This window comes from Xyrauchen texanus, chromosome 28 (assembly GCF_025860055.1).
Source record: "Xyrauchen texanus isolate HMW12.3.18 chromosome 28, RBS_HiC_50CHRs, whole genome shotgun sequence".
Lineage (NCBI taxonomy): Eukaryota > Metazoa > Chordata > Actinopteri > Cypriniformes > Catostomidae > Xyrauchen > Xyrauchen texanus.
The window spans coordinates 10,177,143-10,197,011 of NC_068303.1; the positions used below are offsets into that span (position 1 = coordinate 10,177,143).

The following is a 19,869-nucleotide window of genomic DNA, read 5'->3' on the forward strand; positions in this document are numbered from 1 at the left end:
AGTTTTTAATGCCTGATAGAAAAGTATCTATCTTTATATAGCAATATAATACTTCAGGCAATTGCAGAATAGTCTCACTAGTCACAGATACGCTTCAGAAAATTGAGTACAAAACTATTTCTGGGCTTAAAAGATACAAAAACCAAATCAATGCAGAACATTGTATCTCAAAAGTAATACAATGTGGCCCCCCATGCACTACTTACAGCCCGATGTGACCCCTTTACCAAAATAGTTAAAAATATTAATAATTACACACATCACCTTAACAAATTTGTTTCAGTATTTTACATGAGTAAAAGAAACTGCTATATTTTGACAAAATGTTATAGTTTCATATGAAATAATCTAAAGGTAGAATCTATTAGACCTCATTTTATATCAACAGTGGCAGTTTTAGTTAAAGTTTCAAGATGTGTTTGTTTCAGCTAGAATTTATTTTTCATAAATACATTAATTTATTATTATTATTTAAGACTAGCACACTGACCTAACCATGGTAATGAGGAGCCTTTCCTTCTGTGTAATATGTGTATAAATATGTAATATTAGGTAACAAACGAGATAATAATGGGCTCATATAAGTAAATATGCTCTTCAATTTTTAAAAGGGGAGAGAAAACTTCCAGTAGATTTTGTTGTTGACATCATCAACAAAAATAATGTCACATGATGCATGTTTTTGTACTGGAAAACCATGAACAAAACAATGCAACATAAAAGGAAATGCAACCCAGGATACATTAAATACATGTTATGTTTAATCTATTATATTTTTTATCATGTTTATAATTCTGAATATTATAATTCTGTTAGCTTTCTTATTTTTTCTATTTATTTATTTTCAAAAGGGAGAATTCTTTTACACATATGTACCAAGAGTGGATGCCGCAACATTCTTAAAAGTGTAACACATACTTCAATAAAATAAATGGTTTCAAGTTTCAATTATAATAAAGTGTTTGCTCAAAAATAAATAAAATAACCCTTCTGTTTTCTCTAATAATAGTAATTGTGTAATACCGTATACTGTGATACCGTGAAACTATTTTCTGAGATGGTTATCATACCGTGAAAATCTCATACCGTTGCAACCCTAAGTTTGCACTGCTTGAGGTTCTTACTTTATGTAGGTGTTGGCATTACCCTCTGGGAAGATGTAAGGATGTTTCTTGCGGAAGACGTGGCCGACCCTGCTACAGGGAATTATTTCCAGACTTCCTTCACACATCCATACTCTGAAAGAGATTTCTGCAAGCATATCAGCATACACACACACACACAACAATCATAGTCTGTTAAATAAATGGTGCATTCACATTGTGTTGGAATAAAATTTTCTGACTTCGAAAATCATTGAAAATCATTCAAAACTTCGTCAAACTTGAAAGCTCAGACTTTACCATCATGACATGGAAAAATAATCAAAATGAACTGTACTCAAATGTTAAGGGTAGTTTACACGTATATCGCTTTGAAAGTGCCAATTTTTTATAGCCAGTGTTACCTCGTGTACTTTCTTTCAACATTTTGTTAGAACATAAAGAGGCGCATTAATGTAGTGATTAAATATTTGCCATATTCATTCCCATAGAAATTCCCATTTCTGAATCCAAGGATGCGAACGGCTCAGTGTAAAATATCTGGATTGAGATCTTGTTATTACAGTAATTCCAACATGACATGAATACAGCATAAAAAAATGTAATGCATTAGTGACTATACATTGATAGACTACTCTGTTGGTATATTGTAGGAATGTATCAAATATACTAACAAAGTGTATTTCATAATTACTCCACTAGCTGAATGAATATGGCTATTGTGACATGCAGTGAAAAATAACTTGCCAGCGTGTGTGATTTACAGTATAGCACGCCTCCAGGATACAGCCCCACTCTCTCAGCAAATATTAGATCACACAGGTGAAATCTCCTGTCTAAATATGCCACTGCTCAATGCTCATTTGCAATTATGAACACAGCAGCCTACTGATCTGAATAAACTAGCTCCCTAAAAGCTCAAGTCTAATACTGTATGCACACTTTATAATGGTTAACTTTTCAACCCAGCACAGAGAGAACCATTCAATCAGTGCTTAGCTCTAGAGCCAGCGAAAAAGAAAATAAATGAAAAATAAACTAATAATAATAAATACTTAGCGGTCAAATTAAAGCACACTGTTTGGAAGAAATAGATTTCAGAGATCAAACAAAGCTATTTTTAAGTTCAAATGTCATTGTGTGCATTCCTCTCTGCAACGAACGTCCCCAGGTTCACTCTGTCAGTCCTCGATTGGTGAGGAAAGTGATTGAGGATTGTATGCCTTCAGACAGGTGCTCTCATGCATAGTAATCACTCACCAAAGTTCTCCCCTCCCCAGATGTCCATGGCTGTGTCATATTTTCCCAAGTGATTGAACCACGATCTGTCAATCACAAAAAGTCCTCCTGCAATGATGGGCGTTCTAGGAGGAAAAAAGGAGAGAAACATTACGTTACTCTCAACTCTTCAATTCAGGTGTCTGTATAAAAACATGCTGTCACTCAAGACTGATGTATGAAAACATTTCTATGGAAGTGTGTGTGCTGGGTTCAGAGTCTTGAAACATTAGATAGAGGATGAAAGGTCACTTAAATAGACAGAGAGGTGAACCCACTTTTGCGTGCATTATTTCAGTGCAAACACTTTGTCTTATTCACTAAACACCCACAATTCTATTTAACATGGCACAATTAGGGATGAAATGCCACTCAAGTAACTGTTATTGTCATTTAAACACAAATATGTTTTTTTATGTACACTGACTGAGCATTTTTTACAAACACCTGTACACCTACTTATTCATGCAATTATCAAATCAGCCAATCGTGGGGCAGCAGTGCATAGAATCATGCAGATATGGGTCAGGAGCCTCTGTTAATGTTCACATCAATCATCAGAATGGTGAAAAATTTTTATCAACATGATTTCGACCATGATTGTTGGGGCCACAACAGTCTCTAATGTTTCCTCAGAATGGTGCCAAAAACATCCTGTGAGCATCAGTTCTGCAGATGGAAACACCTTGTTGATGAGAGAATGACCAGACTGGTTTGAGCCGACAGAAAGGCTAAGGTAACTCAGATAACCACTCTGTACAATTTTAGCAAGCAGAATAGCATCTCAGAATTCACAACACGTCAAACCTTGTGGCGGATGGGCTACAACAGCAGAAGATGACGTCTGGAACTGTATTAGTACCATAGTGTTCCTAATAGGTGTGAGTGTAAATTAAGGTCATTATAGATGGCACTTTTTATTCACAAACCTCAGAGCAATTTACCTGGCACAATTAATATTGTGCTATCATCATCTGTGGAAAGCAAGTGGTAAATGGAATTTAATTTAATAGAGATGCTTGAATACACCTTGACATTGAGCATGGCAGCAGTAACATGGGTGTCTGGATCGCAGTGGGGGAGTGATGCAGTACAGTATGCCAGAGTATGCCAGATCGAGGTTGTCAACTGCATCATCCACAACCTAGAACCTGGAACCGATCACCATGGTCAGTATTTGTGTCATGCAAATTGCGTTCAGCACAAATTTGTGGCATCTACTCTGTCCCCCACCACCCCCAACAGATGGTGAATTTACTGGTTTATGGAAAAAGTGTAGCTCTGTTCTTATTATCCCCGATGAAACTCAGCTTTCCCTTCAAAAACAATGTAAAACAAAAACAAAGAAAAGTGGAAAAATCTGTCAATTAATTTAAATATGATGATGAAAGGTGGCAAATTAATTTTAAATGGTTGTTTTATATGCATATACATAAAATACACCTGTTATTGCTTGGCTTAAAGGTACTAGGGCAAATACGAGTGTCGCTTGACCATAAAAATGCTAGAGTGATGTACAGTACAGCTGTTAAGGTGTTCTGGGTTTTGTGGACTTCCCCTAGTACTTACTTTATGATATTCAAATTATGATTTGATAATTTACAGTATGTGCACAACACAAATGGTGTAGGACATTACATGCTAAAGTAACTTACTTAGGGGTTGAAGTTTTGACAAACATACAAACAATAATAATAGTGAAGTACAGCTTGGCAAGCACCAATAATAATAAGCTACCTTTAGTGTTGCTCATAGAAGCAAAATTATTTTCAGGAACTATAAAACTACTTTTATCAACTGCACAGCCCTGCTGTGTTTGTAATCACTTACTGTACATATGAAACTCTTCCCAAAATATAAAGCAAGAAAACAAACACCATGTCACAATAATTCCAATTAACATTTAAATATTACTTTACATACTTCATCAGCAAACTCTTGCAAGCCATTGAAACAACTGGCTGTCAGTCAGAGGTCATGGATCTGTTGTCCCTCTCACATTTGATCCTGACATACACACCACTACTTACAATATGTGCCCACATACACACACACACACACACACACACACACAGCTATCACTGGCTCAGTTATCACTGATCTATCCTGCATCTGTTGGCAGTGGGGCTGCCAGAGCCCCAGACCTCTGCAGTGCTGCACCAGTGCACAGATGGGATTTGGGCCTCTCACAGCCTGACTGCCTGCTTATCTGAGCTATTAACAGCCTTCATTACAACAGCTTCTGAGAGTGTTAGGAACAGTGTGAATTGCAACATAACAAGAGGATAGAAAGGGACAATGGTGTAGGAGGAGAAATGGCCAGGAATTGATGTTGCTTTGTTTAATCAAAGATGCCTAAGGATATCACAACACTTTTTTTCTAACTGTAAATATTTTAATTAATAATATAATTCAAAGTTTAATGATCAACCTGGTCATCAGATTTCTCAGTGGAGACCAATGCTTTAATGATTCCCCTTGTATAACTTGCTGCCACCACAATGCTAGGGTGTTGTGGGTATTTGCAAAGGTATTCTTTAGGTTTCCTTTTAATACTTGGGCTTAGGGGTTGTTCAAATGAGCTACAGTAATAGTCATGCTTGCCAAACAAATTATGTCATATTATAGATAAGTAGTTAAATGCAGAGCTATCAGAATTCCATAAACACTGCATAAATACTGGTGTGAAGGGCAGAACATTTGTAACGTGTCCGTCTGGAGTCATGACATTGATGCAAAAGCCACAGTGCCAGAGCTCTTCTATGTTTTTGTTTGCAAGTGCTTTTCATGGTGAGTTCAAAGTGGCGTACGATGCTGGCATTGCCGCTTTGACGCAAATCATGAACGCAGCTTCACGACTGCTATAACAAAGCAGATAGCCACAGTCTACTGGCACATAAATACTGTGGAGGATGAAAGTTGAAGGGATTTACTGCCCATTGCAATAAATATGCAATCTATGTGGAGAATTATAATTTAAATTATTCAAACTCCCACTTAGATTTTGGGAAAAGATTGTTACTTGAACTGGTGATATTTTAGTGCATTGTCTTTAAATTGTGGAAGGCTTTGCTTGGAAAATGTTAATAAAGCATTATATTGCTACATATTGTTTTTCCTAAGATTGAAATAAATGATTTTTTACAAGAAAATAAGTATATATATTGTCAAATTTCAGCACTTTTAAATCTGTGATTAATATCGATTACTAAATTTTTTTCTTTTGATTAATCGTAAAAAAATTAACTAGTTAAATGCAATTTAAAGTTGACTATAAACTCTATTCTCAACACTCTTTCGTAATTGATTTAGTCTTACAACAGAATAATTAAAATCAAGTTTCTAAATTCTGTATATTTTTAAACATAGTGCTCCAATTTCATGGGATGCTGAACCATGTCTCTCTTTCTCCTCTGAGCAAAGTGGTTTCTTTAAAAGCCCCTCTGCTTCTTTTCACCTACTTAATGGGCGCTGTAGGGTCAGCTCTCCTGGCTTGCTTTTCAGCTGATAGTTGCTCCCATTTAAAATGTAGACTCCAGTCGAAGCCTGTAGCAGAGATGAAGAGGGAGACAGGAGAGAGAGACAGAACAAGAGATCAATGAAATTCTTTATGCAATAAAAGTTTTATAACTTTATTTTTTGAGAAGTCATAATTATATGTCACAGCGGTGATGATAATTAAAGTGTACTGCCGATGATAGGCCGGGGCTTTTATCACACCTAATTGTTAGATTTGTTTCTGTGTGACACTGCTGATTGGAGATTGTGACCGATGCCCCTTGATGGTAGTGGTTGGACAGCTAATGGAGGACTATAATTGCAGCTTTTACCTCCTCGCAAGTCTGAGGAAGCTGCAACATAGGCAAACGTGTCCATATTAATGATGTCAATCACAGGGCTGGCGACACAGGTTGGGTCCTAAAAAATGAAAATATTACAAAATCAGACAAATAAACATGAGAGGTTTGTGGATAATGTGAATGGCTCGACTGTTCAGCTTAATTTTACAAAAAAGGAGGAAAATCAGTGAGCAATGAGTGTTAAGTGTGGGTGAAATGTACACATCCACCCACACCCACAAAAGTTTTTCTATTCACTATCCCTATCCATAAACTGCACTGAATTTCTTTTTAAGCATTTTTAGGTTTTCATTCAGACATTTAGTATTTTCACTAAACTGTTTTCCTCATGGGGAACATTGGTTTTACCTCACAATGGAGGGAACTTTCAATTGACTTCTATTCTTATACTAAGCTAATGATATTTTATGTAGACAACACACTCTCATCACACATCATCACAATGGACACTCTGACCTAATTGGTTAATCCTTTCATGCCTCACAATACCACCCTGCTGAAATAAATTAACACAATAGTGCTGACAGATCTCAAATATTTTCAAACTATGTGCTGAAGTTGCTTGTGGAATACTATTTGCATTTTTTATTTTTTTTTAGTGCTGGGTAAAAAATGGTGGAATCTTGGCACTGAGATAATATTTACATTTAAAATACAGGTTAAGAGGAGACAATCCCTCACAAGACTAAGGACACATTGAACATGAAACCAAACCTCTTTCACCCTCTGCAGCAATGGAGGCAGCCAGTCTTTGTTTACTTCACAGTGACTGTCCAAAAAAGTCAGGATCCCAGCTCCAGCAGCATCCGCCCCTCGAACTCTGGACCGGATCAGTCCTGAAACATACAGAGACACCATCAATCAAAGCTGCAGATATCCCAACACATTACATCTGTTAAAAAGCCTGCTAAATTGACAAATACTCTCATCACAACAATCTCATTCACAGTGAAAGATATAAGATGAGCCATTGAAATCATTTTAGGTAAAGAGACAATTAAGGCCTTATGTTTATTATTGAATCTGAGCAAGAAACTTTTCCATGAAGGCAAGGCAGTATTAATCAGTAAAACTTGACTGAGGACCCATAATAATTGTAAATGTACAAAACTCATGCAAAGTTTCCCACTGCATGACAACTTCAGCCATGGGTAAGCACAACCCTTACACTTACAGAGTCATCGAGAGCAGACTTTTTCTGTGTTTGTTTTTGTATTTCATATTTGGCTTATGTGGCCCCTCTGTGTATGTGCTGGGCAGATGGAGAGAGAGAGAGAGAGAGAGAGAGAGAGAGAGAGAGAGAGAGAGAGAGAGAGAGAGAGAGAAAAAAGAGAGACTAGGGGAAGGAGAAAGAGAAAATGGCAGAGATTACATTCACATACAGCTATTAAAGTTAACATAGCTGAACTGTACACCCTGTTTGTAGCTATGGGTTGACAAAGGGGTTTAAATGCCTTAAACCTCTTAACAATTTTCTCTTGTACAGAGTTGGCTGCACTGTGGTTTTATCATGATTCATTGATTTATTTAATCAATGCTGTCTAAGCGACAGTGTAATGGACCCTCGGAGCAATGGAATACACAGGAAGGAGGCAGTGAGTAGATGATCACTACTAGTAGGGCTGGGAATTGAAACAGACCTCCTGATTTGATATTACAACGATATTTCCTAGCCGATTCAAAACGTATTGCAATATTGCAATTCTATAAGTATTGAGATTTGATGTTTTGATATAAAAGTGTAAAGGGATCAATGGAAAGGAGGAGGCAAGAACCGGCTTGACGATATAAATAATATTTTAATAATAAACTGAAGCACACAAACATAAACACACACATGACGGACATGTCCGTAAACTATCCCTCTCTCCCGCTCGATCCTCTGCAGTCGACCTTTATCCCTCTCGGAGGCTTAATTAGCCTAATACGGGACCGGGCATGTAGGATCACGACCTGGCCCCGCCCTCCGCCCTGCCACAAAAATTTTCATGAAAAGATTAAAAAAAAGAATTTCTCTGAAAGAAATGTCTATTGAAGAACAGTTGTGTCTGGAATGATAATTGTTTTTACTCTGTAATATATAATTTGCAGGTAAAACGTAGGGATGTGTAAAACAAATTTTATACTACCAATGGACCAGTCATTACATTGTCTGAGCTAAATGACTAGTTGTGGGGCTTTTCCACTGCATGGACAACTTGGCTCAACTCGCTTTTTTGGAGTTTTCCACTGTGGATAGTACCTGGTACCTATCACCTCGGTCGAGGTTCCAAGTGAGCCAAGCCAATACTAAATGTGACGTCAAAATCCTGCAGAGCACTGATTGGTCAGGGAGAATCGTCACTACCAGCATCACTGGATTTCCGACACATGACATCAACATGCTAGTTTTAAAGTTAGCAACAGCGATAACAGTATCATTTGTTCACGCAACTTTCGAATTGTGAAAAAAGAAATGGCTGTGCGCAAAACCACGCCGTGGTCAATAAACGAGGTGCAGACGGTCCACTCGTTAGCGATGAGCGAGGCGATAAAGTCTCTCAGGAAGTGTCTCAGCTGTTGGCCACACATGGCTACCACTGGACCTACAAACAGTGTAGGGAAAAGTAAAAAATAAATAAACTTAAAAGTGACTACAGGACTATCAAGGAAAAGTGGAAGTATTTCGACCAGATGGACACTATCTAAACCGGCGAGCAATGGGAGGGAGAATGCCCTGGACTGGCGTTGATCCACGATGGAAGATGGTATGTTTTGTTATGTTAACTCTATACTCTGCTTGAAAGCTTCACTTTATTTAGTTGACCAGCTACTGGAAGCTTGCTTCTAAAACAAGCAGGCCAATATAACTTTTACACTTGTGTAAAATCACCATGCAACAACTGCTTTATGCAGCATAATGAGCTAGTAGCTAACAGCTAGCAGTTATGTTATTGTTTTGGTCAGTTTGTGTCACGTTTAAGATGATGTCACGGCTGTAGAGGTGGCGTAACTATGACGAATCAGCCTATAATCCCACCCACGTTGAGGTGGTACTAAACTGAAATGGACTTGCAAGCTCAGAAAGTGAGTACAGTTGAGGCGAGTCAAACTGCAACGTGCAGTGGAAAAGTGCCATTAGAGCCCATGGAACCCATGTGTAAGGCTGCATAATGTCCATTTTTATTCAACAAATAGACTAAATATATACAATATATAATTTTAATTTATCAAACTAATTTTGTTACTTTAGAATATAAAATATAACTTATATTACCATAGGCTAATACTATTATCACAATGATAATTTTACAACATACATTTCTGGAGCTGAATTATGACACATGACAATTCACCTATAGTCCCAATTTCGTAGCATGTTATTTGACATGCGCAGTCGACAGAGGCGGGTAAATGTGCGAAATTGAACATGATTACCCTGGCTGTTAGATTCTAAATATTGCGGGAGCGTGAAATAGTTCACAGCATCCAACAGTTTGATAAGCCTTTTTATAGCTAAACTATTTATTAAAGCAGTGTCAGACAGAATCTGCAGAGTGACTCCTGACAAATACTCTCCACAACACCTCTCAAATTAACTTTCGGATTAAGCATAATAACAGGAACATTGATCATAGCAGAGGATTTTGATGTCCGCCAGTGAACAAATGGCGCTTTGTTTGCTGTAGCAGAGAGAGAGATGTAGCATTAAAGGACTAAACGTAAAGAATTAATGAGACAAAATGTCTGTTACGTTCCGTTCTGTGTTTAACTGTGTTAATATGTACTGTCTCTCATTCTTACTGTAAGCTCACTCTCACTACCTAGGATATAATCATTGTATATACCCCCAATCAATCATCATTTTCTTCTCTGACATCATCACTCTCCTTGCCTAACCAGATGGATGTGCACTGTATAAGACCGCAGCCATCTGGGAGAGAGGGGTGATGACTTCCGCTACAAACTTCTGCATTCGTTTGCTGTTTTGGATAATACCACTTGTAACGTCATTTAGATGGAAAGGAGCAGGTGAGAACCGGCTTGATAATATAAATAATAATTTAATTGTTAAACTGAAACAAAAGACAAAACACACACATGACGGACATGTCCGTAAACTATCTCTCTCTCGTCGCACCACCGTCTGCCATCGGCCTTTATCCCACTCGGAGGCTTAATTAGCCTGATAAGGGACCGGGTGTGTATAATCACAACCCGGCCCCGCCCTCCGCCCTGCCACACCGCTCTTGTATTTTTGTTTTATTAACTGTTGGTATTTTGGTAAATGTTGTCAATCTGTCTGGGCTAACTGTGTGTCATTCCTGTTTACATGCTTCATATACTCTGGTTATTAATTTACCAGGTTCACTTCTGTTCCAAGACCGGGGAGGAGTGGACAGGTAAGCATGTCAATTGACATACATTTTACAACACGTAGAAATCTGTGATGTTTAGAAATAAAAGGTTAGGAGTGTGCGCTACACACTGTGTGTTTAAATAAAGTGAAGTTTAGTCAGGGCGTCACTGACAATTAAGACTTTTTATTTTAATTCTCTTTGTTTTTGACCTTCATCGCCTCTAGCTCCAACTGTCGCATCTTCACCTGTTACTGTGGAACTCTGCCCAAATATAGCTTCCTATATTTAATCTATGAATCACTGAAGCATTAATATATATATATATATATATATATATATATATATATATATATATATATATATATATATATATTGTGATTTGTAATAGCATAATTTTTTCCCCAGCCCTAATTACTAATAAGAACTTTGCAAAGTCTTTTTTATACTTCAGATTGAATGTTACATTATATCAACATTAGTGGTACTTTTGCAAATATCACTATTGCAATTGCTGAAACCTAGGGTGAGGGATCTAATCAAATCCCAAAGCCTAAGTATTACTATATTTTCTGGAGTATATCTCTTTTGTTTTGTCCTTAAGTGAAAGGTCCTGTTATTTATAGTCCAAAGCGACTTAAAAAGCGGCATAATGTTACTGATATCGGGCGGTATAACACACAGCACACCCAAACACATATGCTTACGCAAAAAGATGAAAACCTCAGTCATCGATGGCAGTAGTGTTTAAAGTAGCCTTCAGAGGATTTTGCATATACAAAGTGTTTTATGCAACCAGTTAAAATTTAATTTCATTAATTTTTTGACTTGGGCCAGTAAGTAACCACCTAGCAAACATTGTAGCAACACCCTACCCTGGTGCCATGTTTTGCAGGGGGACTTACATTTCCTTGAGAGCAAATAAAATATAGTTATTAAAATACAAATCCATTTTGGCCCAATGATATTAAAGCATAGTGCTAATAAACTAAATGAGAAACTTACAAAATTGGACATGCAAATATATGTCAAGATTGACCTGTTAAATTAGCCAAAAAAAAGGTAACCATCCATAAAGATGACTAACCTTTCAACAGCCATAATTTTGTTAAACTGTACTAATGGGATTTCATTAAACAATAAGCAGGCATTTTAACCAAAGCATCTGAAAAGGCTCGAATAGCCATTCTGCACAACGGCCAACATAAAATCTGCCACAGGCTGAAGAGCAATTGCAAAATCAATATTTGCTGTATTTCATCTGTTTAAGACCAATGTATTCTGTTAGAAGCACACAGAATTTTTTTTCTTACAAATGGATTTCTAAAATGTTGTTTGATTTTTTTTATCAAGTGTCTGTGCAAGCTGTTTGCAAACTAATCATGTTCCTTCACCCTCTAGATTCCACAAGTTCATCTGTATGGAAAGATATGGATGGCAGTACAAGTGCATAGTGGGGAACAACTCTGCTGAGTTTTCTACCTGTGGAACTGGTACATAACAAAGTGTGAAACACTGACTAGAGCTTCAGTCAGTGTGCAGTAATCATCTTCACAGTCTGTTGTTATCCTTTCAGTAATGCACCACCTGCTGTTAAAACACTCACCAGCACACCAGCGAAAAGCAAACAGCTGCTTTTAGAATCTTTGTGTTATTACAAAGGCGTGTTGCCAGCCCAGTATGAAATATTAAATTCACTGGGAGAAATAAAAAAAGACAGATGTCATCGCTGGCCTACCTTCTCTACGATTATTGCGAAGACACTTTACTTTGGGCAACTTGGTGAGAAGAAGGCAGTCATTTGCTGGAAGAAAAAAATAATTTATTTGTTTAAACTGTAACTTACAATATTTATCAAATATACATTATTACTGTAACTAAATAGTGCAGTCATCATTCAAATATCAATATGTGTTTTACAGATACAGAAAGCAATGTGTCCTCTCTTTAACTCACTCTTTTGATTGCTCTGTTTCACCCACTTTAATTAAACTCGAATATACTCAAATACACAGTGCTTTTACTCACGATCTTCGCTGAAGTCGTCCACCAGAATGATCTCATGAATCAGATGAACAGGGGTCCGATTCAACACACTGAACAGAAACAGAATTAAAATGGTTTAAATTGCTGTGAACTTAATGGCAGCATGTACGTTAAATGCTATAATGTTTTTTTTTATATATATGTTGTCTGTTAGGGTTGTTGAAGCTAATATTTCTTGTCATGCTTGTATGAATCGAACATTACTTGTGTGTTTACCGATCGCGATGAATCTATGTTGGCAGGGGAAGTTACCGTGACATGTTTACTAATATATATGACTTCTTGTAACTGTTATAGTGCATATTTAAGCATATTATTTTCATGTTTAATAAAGGATTTTATACCCATCATTATTGAATCCTTGTTTTATGTTTTGTATTTATAGTGTTATGTGAATTTCATAGACATACTATGTAATTAGTAGAATTAAGGTTCACTTGCATTATCAATTGAGGCTGTACAATATAATATAAAAAATAATAAAAGTCTTCCATTGAACTCGTATCAGACATATCACAAGTTTAACTTCTTAAATTGATATTTAATATACATTAATAGTAGATAAAACACTTGAAAAATCATATAAAAACTTTCTGGTAGAGATTGAGGTGACTGAGTTCTCTGTTCCACGTCTGTCACTCACTCGATGTTGTTTCGATTGAAGTGACACTAGGGGCTTCTTTCGGGAGCCATGGTTACCTCTGTGTAACAAAGTCTTTAGTTCGGGCAATGGAGGAGTAAGGAGACAACGAAGCAAGTTCAAGGTCAGTTCTTTATTCTTGATTTCTATTCCTCTGCTATGAAATAAATAAATACCAACACAACAAAGATTAGCACACTCTGGCTGCCGTGCTCTTGGGTCTCTCCCCTCTGATGCTGTGGCGTGGCTCTTAAGTCTCCCTCCGCCATCACTATAATGAGAGACAGGTGTTAAAGATCATTGTGAACCAGGTGACGAGCCTTACCACTCTCTCTATATGCTGCATCGGAGAGCACTGCGCCGTATGACATTTAGGACTCAACTGAGCTGCCAACTTCGGGTACACTTGCCCAGTCTGAGACCGACACACAGATGTCTGGCCATCGTGAGCGTTGGGCTGGACCGGAACTTCCTGCCCCCCCTCAGTCTAGACGATTGGTTCCTCGGGTCAGGGTGCTCACAGCCGCTCACTGGCTGATTCTAGCTCACTCTCGAGAGTTACTGTGTGCCCATAGGGACCAGGTGCTAAAGCACCTCAGCCGTTTAGGGCTTCGGGTCAACCGGGAAAAGAGCAAGCTCTCCCCGGTTCAGAGCATCTCTTTTCTCGGCATGGAGTTAGACTCAGTCTCAATAACAGCACGCCTAACAAACGAGTGCACGCAGTCGGTGCTGAACTGCCTAATTTCGCTCAGACAAGGCACAGCGGATCTACTGTGACAGTTCCAGAGGCTCCTGGAACATATGGCATCCTCAGCAGTGGATGCACCGCTCGGGTTGACGCAAATGACACGGCTTCAGACCTTCTTTCTCAGGGACAAGGCACCCTCTGACATCCACGCCCTGACCTCTGGAACCTCCATGTCTGGCTTCTGGACAGGATGCGGAAGATCTAAGTGGCCTACCAATAGCTGACATAGCCACAATCAACCAAGCCAGAGGTCCCTCTACCAGGCAGCTTTACGCCCTGAAATGGCATCTGTTCACAAACTTGTGTTCTTCCCAATCTGAAGACCCACAGAGGTGTGCAGTCGGGTCAGTGTTCTCATTTCTGCAGGAGAGGCTGGAGGGGCAGCTGTCCCCCTCCACCTTGAAGGTGTATGTAGCTGCTATTATGGCCCACCGCAACACTGTGTACGGTAAGTCCCTAGGAAAGCACGACTTGATTATCAGGTTTCTAAGAGGTACCTGGAGGTTGAATCCTCCCACGCCATGCCTGTTCCCCTCATGGGATCTCTCCGTGGTCCTCACGGGCCTTCAGAGAGCCCCCTTTGAGCCGCTAGAGTCAGTCGAGCTAAGTGCCCTCTCCCAGAAGACGGCCATCCTGATTGCTCTCACTTCCATCAAGAGGGTTGGAGACCTGCAAGCGTTCTCTGTCAGCAACACTTGCCTGGAGTTCGGTCCAGCAGATGCTCATGTCTTCTTAATACCTCGAACGGGCTATGTGCCCAAGGTTCCTATGACCCCCTTCAGGGACCAGGTAGTGAACATGCAAGTGCTGCCCAGGGAGGAGAAAGACCCAGCCTTATCGTTGCTGTGTCCGGTACGTGCTTTGCGTACCTATTTGAACCGCATACAGAGCTTTAGACTCTCTTTGTTAGCTTTGCCGTACAGTGGAAAAGGAACGCTGTTTTGCCCACTGGGTCGGTGACACCAATGCATTGGCCTATCATACCCAGGCCATGCCCACCCTCTTGTGGCTTAGAGCACACTCTACAAGGAGTGTGGCATACTCGTGGGCATTGGCCAACGGCACCTCCCAAGCAGACACCTGTAGAGTGGCGGGCTGGGCAACACCCAATACATTAGCGAGATTTTATAATCTCCGGGTTGAGTCGGTCTCGTCCCATGTTTTGTTAGGTCCAAGCACGTAGAACTCGGTAATACGGTACAGCCGACCGGGTGTTACCGCTTGCACATAGCACCTTTTCCCTCCACTGAAGCGAACACGTATGCTCTTACTCCCAGATGAGCCCTCAAACTCATGCTCAATGTATGTTATTCCTCCTAGCTCTCTGGCTTGTGAAATTAGTGGAGGAATTCCCGACCAGACCCACTACGGTTACTAATTACTCTGTACTGGAATTGGTGCTTCATAGGTGCTGGTTATCACATTAACCCCCTGTGATGTATTTTCCGTGATACGGTCCCCTTGTCAGGTGGACCCGCGTCTCTCTTGGGCAGTCCCTGGTGTCCCCGGTCGGCGTAATTGTAGAGCTCCTCCCTCATTAGGCAGGACCTACCACCACGCCACTTCCATGTGTGGCTTGTAAGCCATGTGACGTATTTGCCACATGTTTGACCTCACCAGCCTGGGCAGATCATGGTCTCCGTGGGGTCTTTTCCCCCTGAAAGAATATGATTGGAAAAGAATGCCTTTCCCAATGCGTAGTATAGCATAAACTGCCCCAGCCACATCTAACGCTCTATGAGAGAGAACAAAAGGCTGCGGCTGGTGCAGCCTGCTACCATGCTTGTCATGTCATTTGTTCCCCCCCTCAGGGATGCCGGGAAGGTTACATGCAGTCTGATACACCTGCTCCTTTGGCTCGCAACAGCTTGCTTTGCACCTGCATCAGCAGTTCATGTAACACAGTTCAGTGTTGTGGTGTTATTGAATGGGAAACCTAGTGTCACTTCAATCGACACAACGTCGAGGGGGAAAAGGGGAATGTCTAGGTTACTATTATAATCCCCGTTCCCTGATGGAGGGAACGAGATGTTGTGTCCCCCTTGTCACGACACTGTACCAAACCGCTGTAACGGCTGAACCTTATTCTCAAAACCTAACTAACAGATGCATGATTCCCACCTTTTATACCCGTATGTCCAGGGGAGGGACATGCAAATCCTGTTCGCCAATTTCTCATTGGCCTTTTCTCAAAATAATAGGTAACCGTGGCTCCAGAAAGAAGCCCCTAGTGACAGAACGTCTCGTTCCCTCCATCAGGGAATGGGGGTTACAATAGTAACCTAGACATTCTCTATTTAAAAAAATACTTTGAGTGTAGTGTCAGAAGTGCTTTAAGTGTAAAATATATTAAACCAAAATATGTAAATAGGAGTGATTTTATCTTCATTAAAGCAAATAATACTTCAGTTTTAAGTGATTCATTATATAACATAATATCAACATGAAAATGGCATGTTATAACAACAGCTCTGAATATCTCCCAGTCATGATCATACACAGTTGATGTCCAGGTGGCTCAAATCATGAGATTAATCTGCCAGAATAGCAGTGCCACAACATGACTGATGTAAAGTGTTCTTCTGCAAATTTCTTCCAATTTTCCATTTTAACCAGAGATGTTGCAAGAGAGCATGAAGTTACGTAGTGCAGCTTTAAGTAAATCCTTCATTTTAAATAAAAAATGTCCTTTTTGTATACTAAGAAATTCAGTACACACAAGACCCACCGAATTTATCATCCTAAAAGTTCTGAAATCAAATACAAGTACAGATCAGTTTAATTTCATAACATACCCCCATAACTTATCCAGCTTTACAGGTCATTATTCATATCCAGTCCAACATCTCATCTCACAATATCCATTTCTTGGGAGAAAGTCTTATTAGCTACCAAAATTGAATTGTTAATATTTGATTTGGTGGAATATCTTCAGGCTGATTAAATAATATAATGCAAGAGACTGGAAAACATCACAGCAAAAAACTGCAGTTGTTCTGGACCAATTTTAACTTTTATTTATCAAAAAAATACAAATAGGTAAGCAGGCATGTGGAGGAGACAGTGGGGTCAAAGAGATGTGTACATGCAGTAGAGATGTGTACATGCAGTAGGGATGCTGCAGTGTAACAGACCTCCTCTAAACCAGTTTTCTTTGTCCTCACACTATTTTGCTTGCACTCATGCTCACAGGTATGTTTCCACATGTCTGAATCAGTGAGACACATTCATCACAACTCTCCCTGTTCTCTGTACTATACATGCACACAGATACAGACATACATGGAAAGACACGCAGACATTGTACACGCACAACTCAAATCCAACTTGCATCTCTACAGAGCTGTCGGTAAGTATCTGACAACCAGCCTTTTTCCTCTCACGAACACAGATTTTAAACAATCAAGTGGCATATTCTTTGTGCAGTTATTTGATTGTATTGAAGTCTTCAAATGTAATGCTGTCACTTTTATCTTTGTACACCTACTAAAAAAACAAATTAAAAAATCAAAGCACTTTTAACATAAATTTCTGCTGCTGTTTCCTGTTGCTGCTTTACTGACTATGGGGGTGACTGTCCTTCTATTGATTGTAAGCTTTGAAGGAGGATAGTGCATTGGCTTTGAAGCCTATCCTAATGCTAAAATATTTTGAGACACCTGGATGGGTCAGTTTGGCTCTAAATTAGTGTTGTCTGTCACAATACAAAAATGTCAGTAGTTGATAACCAATACTGATAAAAAAAACCTATACTAATTTATTTACACAGCAAAAACTAATATGGGTATGCTACTGAACACTTATTTATGTAAAAAGTTAAATATTACTATAAAAATTAGAAAATTAATTTTGGAGAAGGCTAGAGTACATAATTTATGTAAATATTGCTTCAAGCTTTTCCTCAAGAAACAGTCAGTAATGAAGAACAAAGGAATATATTAAGAGTGTTTCTCTTGTCAATATTGTTATTTAATTTAATATTAAAGACATAATAGACAGCAATAGCATGGCTTTACACTGAAAGGGCATTAGCACATATCTGTTATTTTTACACAACAAATTTCTTTTTATTTGTCCAGACTTTTTACCTTCACTTAAGAAAAGGAGACTGTGTTCACATTAATACCTCGCCAATAACAGGAATTTGACCAAGAAGTATATTTGACGATTCATGCACACAGCCATATTATGAAGCATGAGCGCTCTCCACAAAGCATACATATACAATGCGAACGTTCAAAGTCAGAATTATCATACATACTTGGTACTACTGACACTTTATAAAGACTGGTATTATTACTTTTTTAATATATAAATGTTGCCATCCACCATCTTTCTATAGGAGATTCTATGTATATTTGAGTAGTTTCAAGCAGAATATTTTAGAAATTATTGAAAATATGGGGAAAAAAATAGTAAAACTGTAATATTTGGGACATTTTCCCAAGCAACCAATAGAGGTCACTAGGATGTTTAAGACTTTTTGTTTGAAGTATGTTTTTTGTTTTGCCACTGTTCTCTGTATTCCCTTTGATAAATTCCAGCTGTGTCTTGTTACCCTTGTTAGTTCTTGTGTGTGTATATATAGCCCTTATGTTTTGCCTCTCTTTTGTCTTGCATTATTTTATGTCTTTGTAGTTTGGTGAGTTCTTAGTTTTTGTTTGCTTAGCTTAGCTTAGCTCTCGATTCGTTTGACCATTATGGCATTTTATTATCATTTACTAAATAAACAAACTGCATTTGGGATCTAAACACCAATGCCAGACCCTCATATTTACAGAATGCAAGACCCATAATTAATCCAGCAGTAGAGCTTATAAATCTTCGCCAGGGGAAACGTACAGATGAGGTTTTTGTGGAGTACTTCTGCGCCTTGTCCTGCAAGGTAGATTTTAGTGATGTGGCACTTAAGGACTTTTTCATGCGGGAGTAAATGAGCCTGTGTACTCCATGCTGCCCTGTGGTGGAGTTTCTTGGACTATGGCACAACACGTCGACTACACCCTGTTGCTCAGTGGTTTGTCATATACTGAAAGAGTGGAGGATAAGGATGTCATCCCTCCCTCTGTGTCCCCTATCATGGCTGTCACAGTCAATGAGCCAGCGCCCACACCTGCCACGGTCAACAAGCCAGCGCCTGAAGCCTCGTCTGTCCCAGAGCCAGCGCCTGAAGCCTCGTCTGTCCCAGAGCCAGGGCCTGAAGCCTCGTCCGTCCCAGAGCCAGCACCTGAGGCCTCGTCCGTCCCAGAGCCAGCGCCTGAGGTCTCGTCCGTCCCAGAGCCAGCGCCTGAGGCCTCGTCCGTCCCAGAGCCAGCGCCTGAGGCCTCGTCTGTCCCAGAGCCAGCGCCTGAGGCCTCGTCCGTCCCAGAGCCAGAGCCAGCGCCTGAGGCCTCGTCCGTCCCAGAGCCAGCGCCTGAGGCCTCGTCCCTCCCAGAGCCAGAGCCAGCACCTGAGGCCTCGTCCCTCCCAGAGCCAGAGCCAGCACCTGAGGCCTCGTCCCTCCCAGAGCCAGAGCCAGCGCCTGAGGCCTCGTCCCTCCCAGAGCCAGAGCCAGCGCCTGAGGCCTCGTCCCTCCCAGAGCCAGAGCCAGCGCCTGAGGCCTCGTCCCTCCCAGAGCCAGAGCCAGCGCCTGAGGCCTCGTCCCTCCCAGAGCCAGAGCCAGCGCCTGAGGCCTCGTCCCTCCCAGAGCCAGAGCAGCGCCTAAGGCCTCGTCCCTCCCAGAGCCAGAGCCAGCGCCTGAGGCCTCGTCCCTCCCAGAGCAAGCGCCTGAGACCTCGTCCCTCCCAGAGCCAGCGCTTGAAGCCTCATACCTCCCAGAGCCAGCATCCATGGCCATGGAGGCTATTCCCACAGCAGT

At 40.1% G+C, this 19,869-nt stretch overlaps 1 protein-coding gene across 2 annotated transcripts in view; it reads right to left on the reverse strand.

The window, feature by feature from the left end:
- Nucleotides 1-19,869, reverse strand: part of galnt14 (UDP-N-acetyl-alpha-D-galactosamine:polypeptide N-acetylgalactosaminyltransferase 14 (GalNAc-T14)) — a 65,024-nt gene that overhangs the window by 9,158 nt on the left and 35,997 nt on the right. For both annotated transcript variants that reach the window (XR_007967958.1, XM_052096295.1), the window contains exons 4-10: nt 12,607-12,674; nt 12,317-12,382; nt 6,956-7,077; nt 6,212-6,299; nt 5,843-5,927; nt 2,364-2,467; nt 1,125-1,251 (exon numbers count right to left, since the gene is read on the reverse strand). Coding sequence is in view for 1 of the 2 variants with exons in the window: in XM_052096295.1 (XP_051952255.1) it covers nt 1,125-1,251; nt 2,364-2,467; nt 5,843-5,927; nt 6,212-6,299; nt 6,956-7,077; nt 12,317-12,382; nt 12,607-12,674 (660 nt within the window). In the remaining variant the exon portion in view is untranslated. The remainder of the gene's footprint in view (nt 1-1,124; nt 1,252-2,363; nt 2,468-5,842; nt 5,928-6,211; nt 6,300-6,955; nt 7,078-12,316; nt 12,383-12,606; nt 12,675-19,869) is intronic.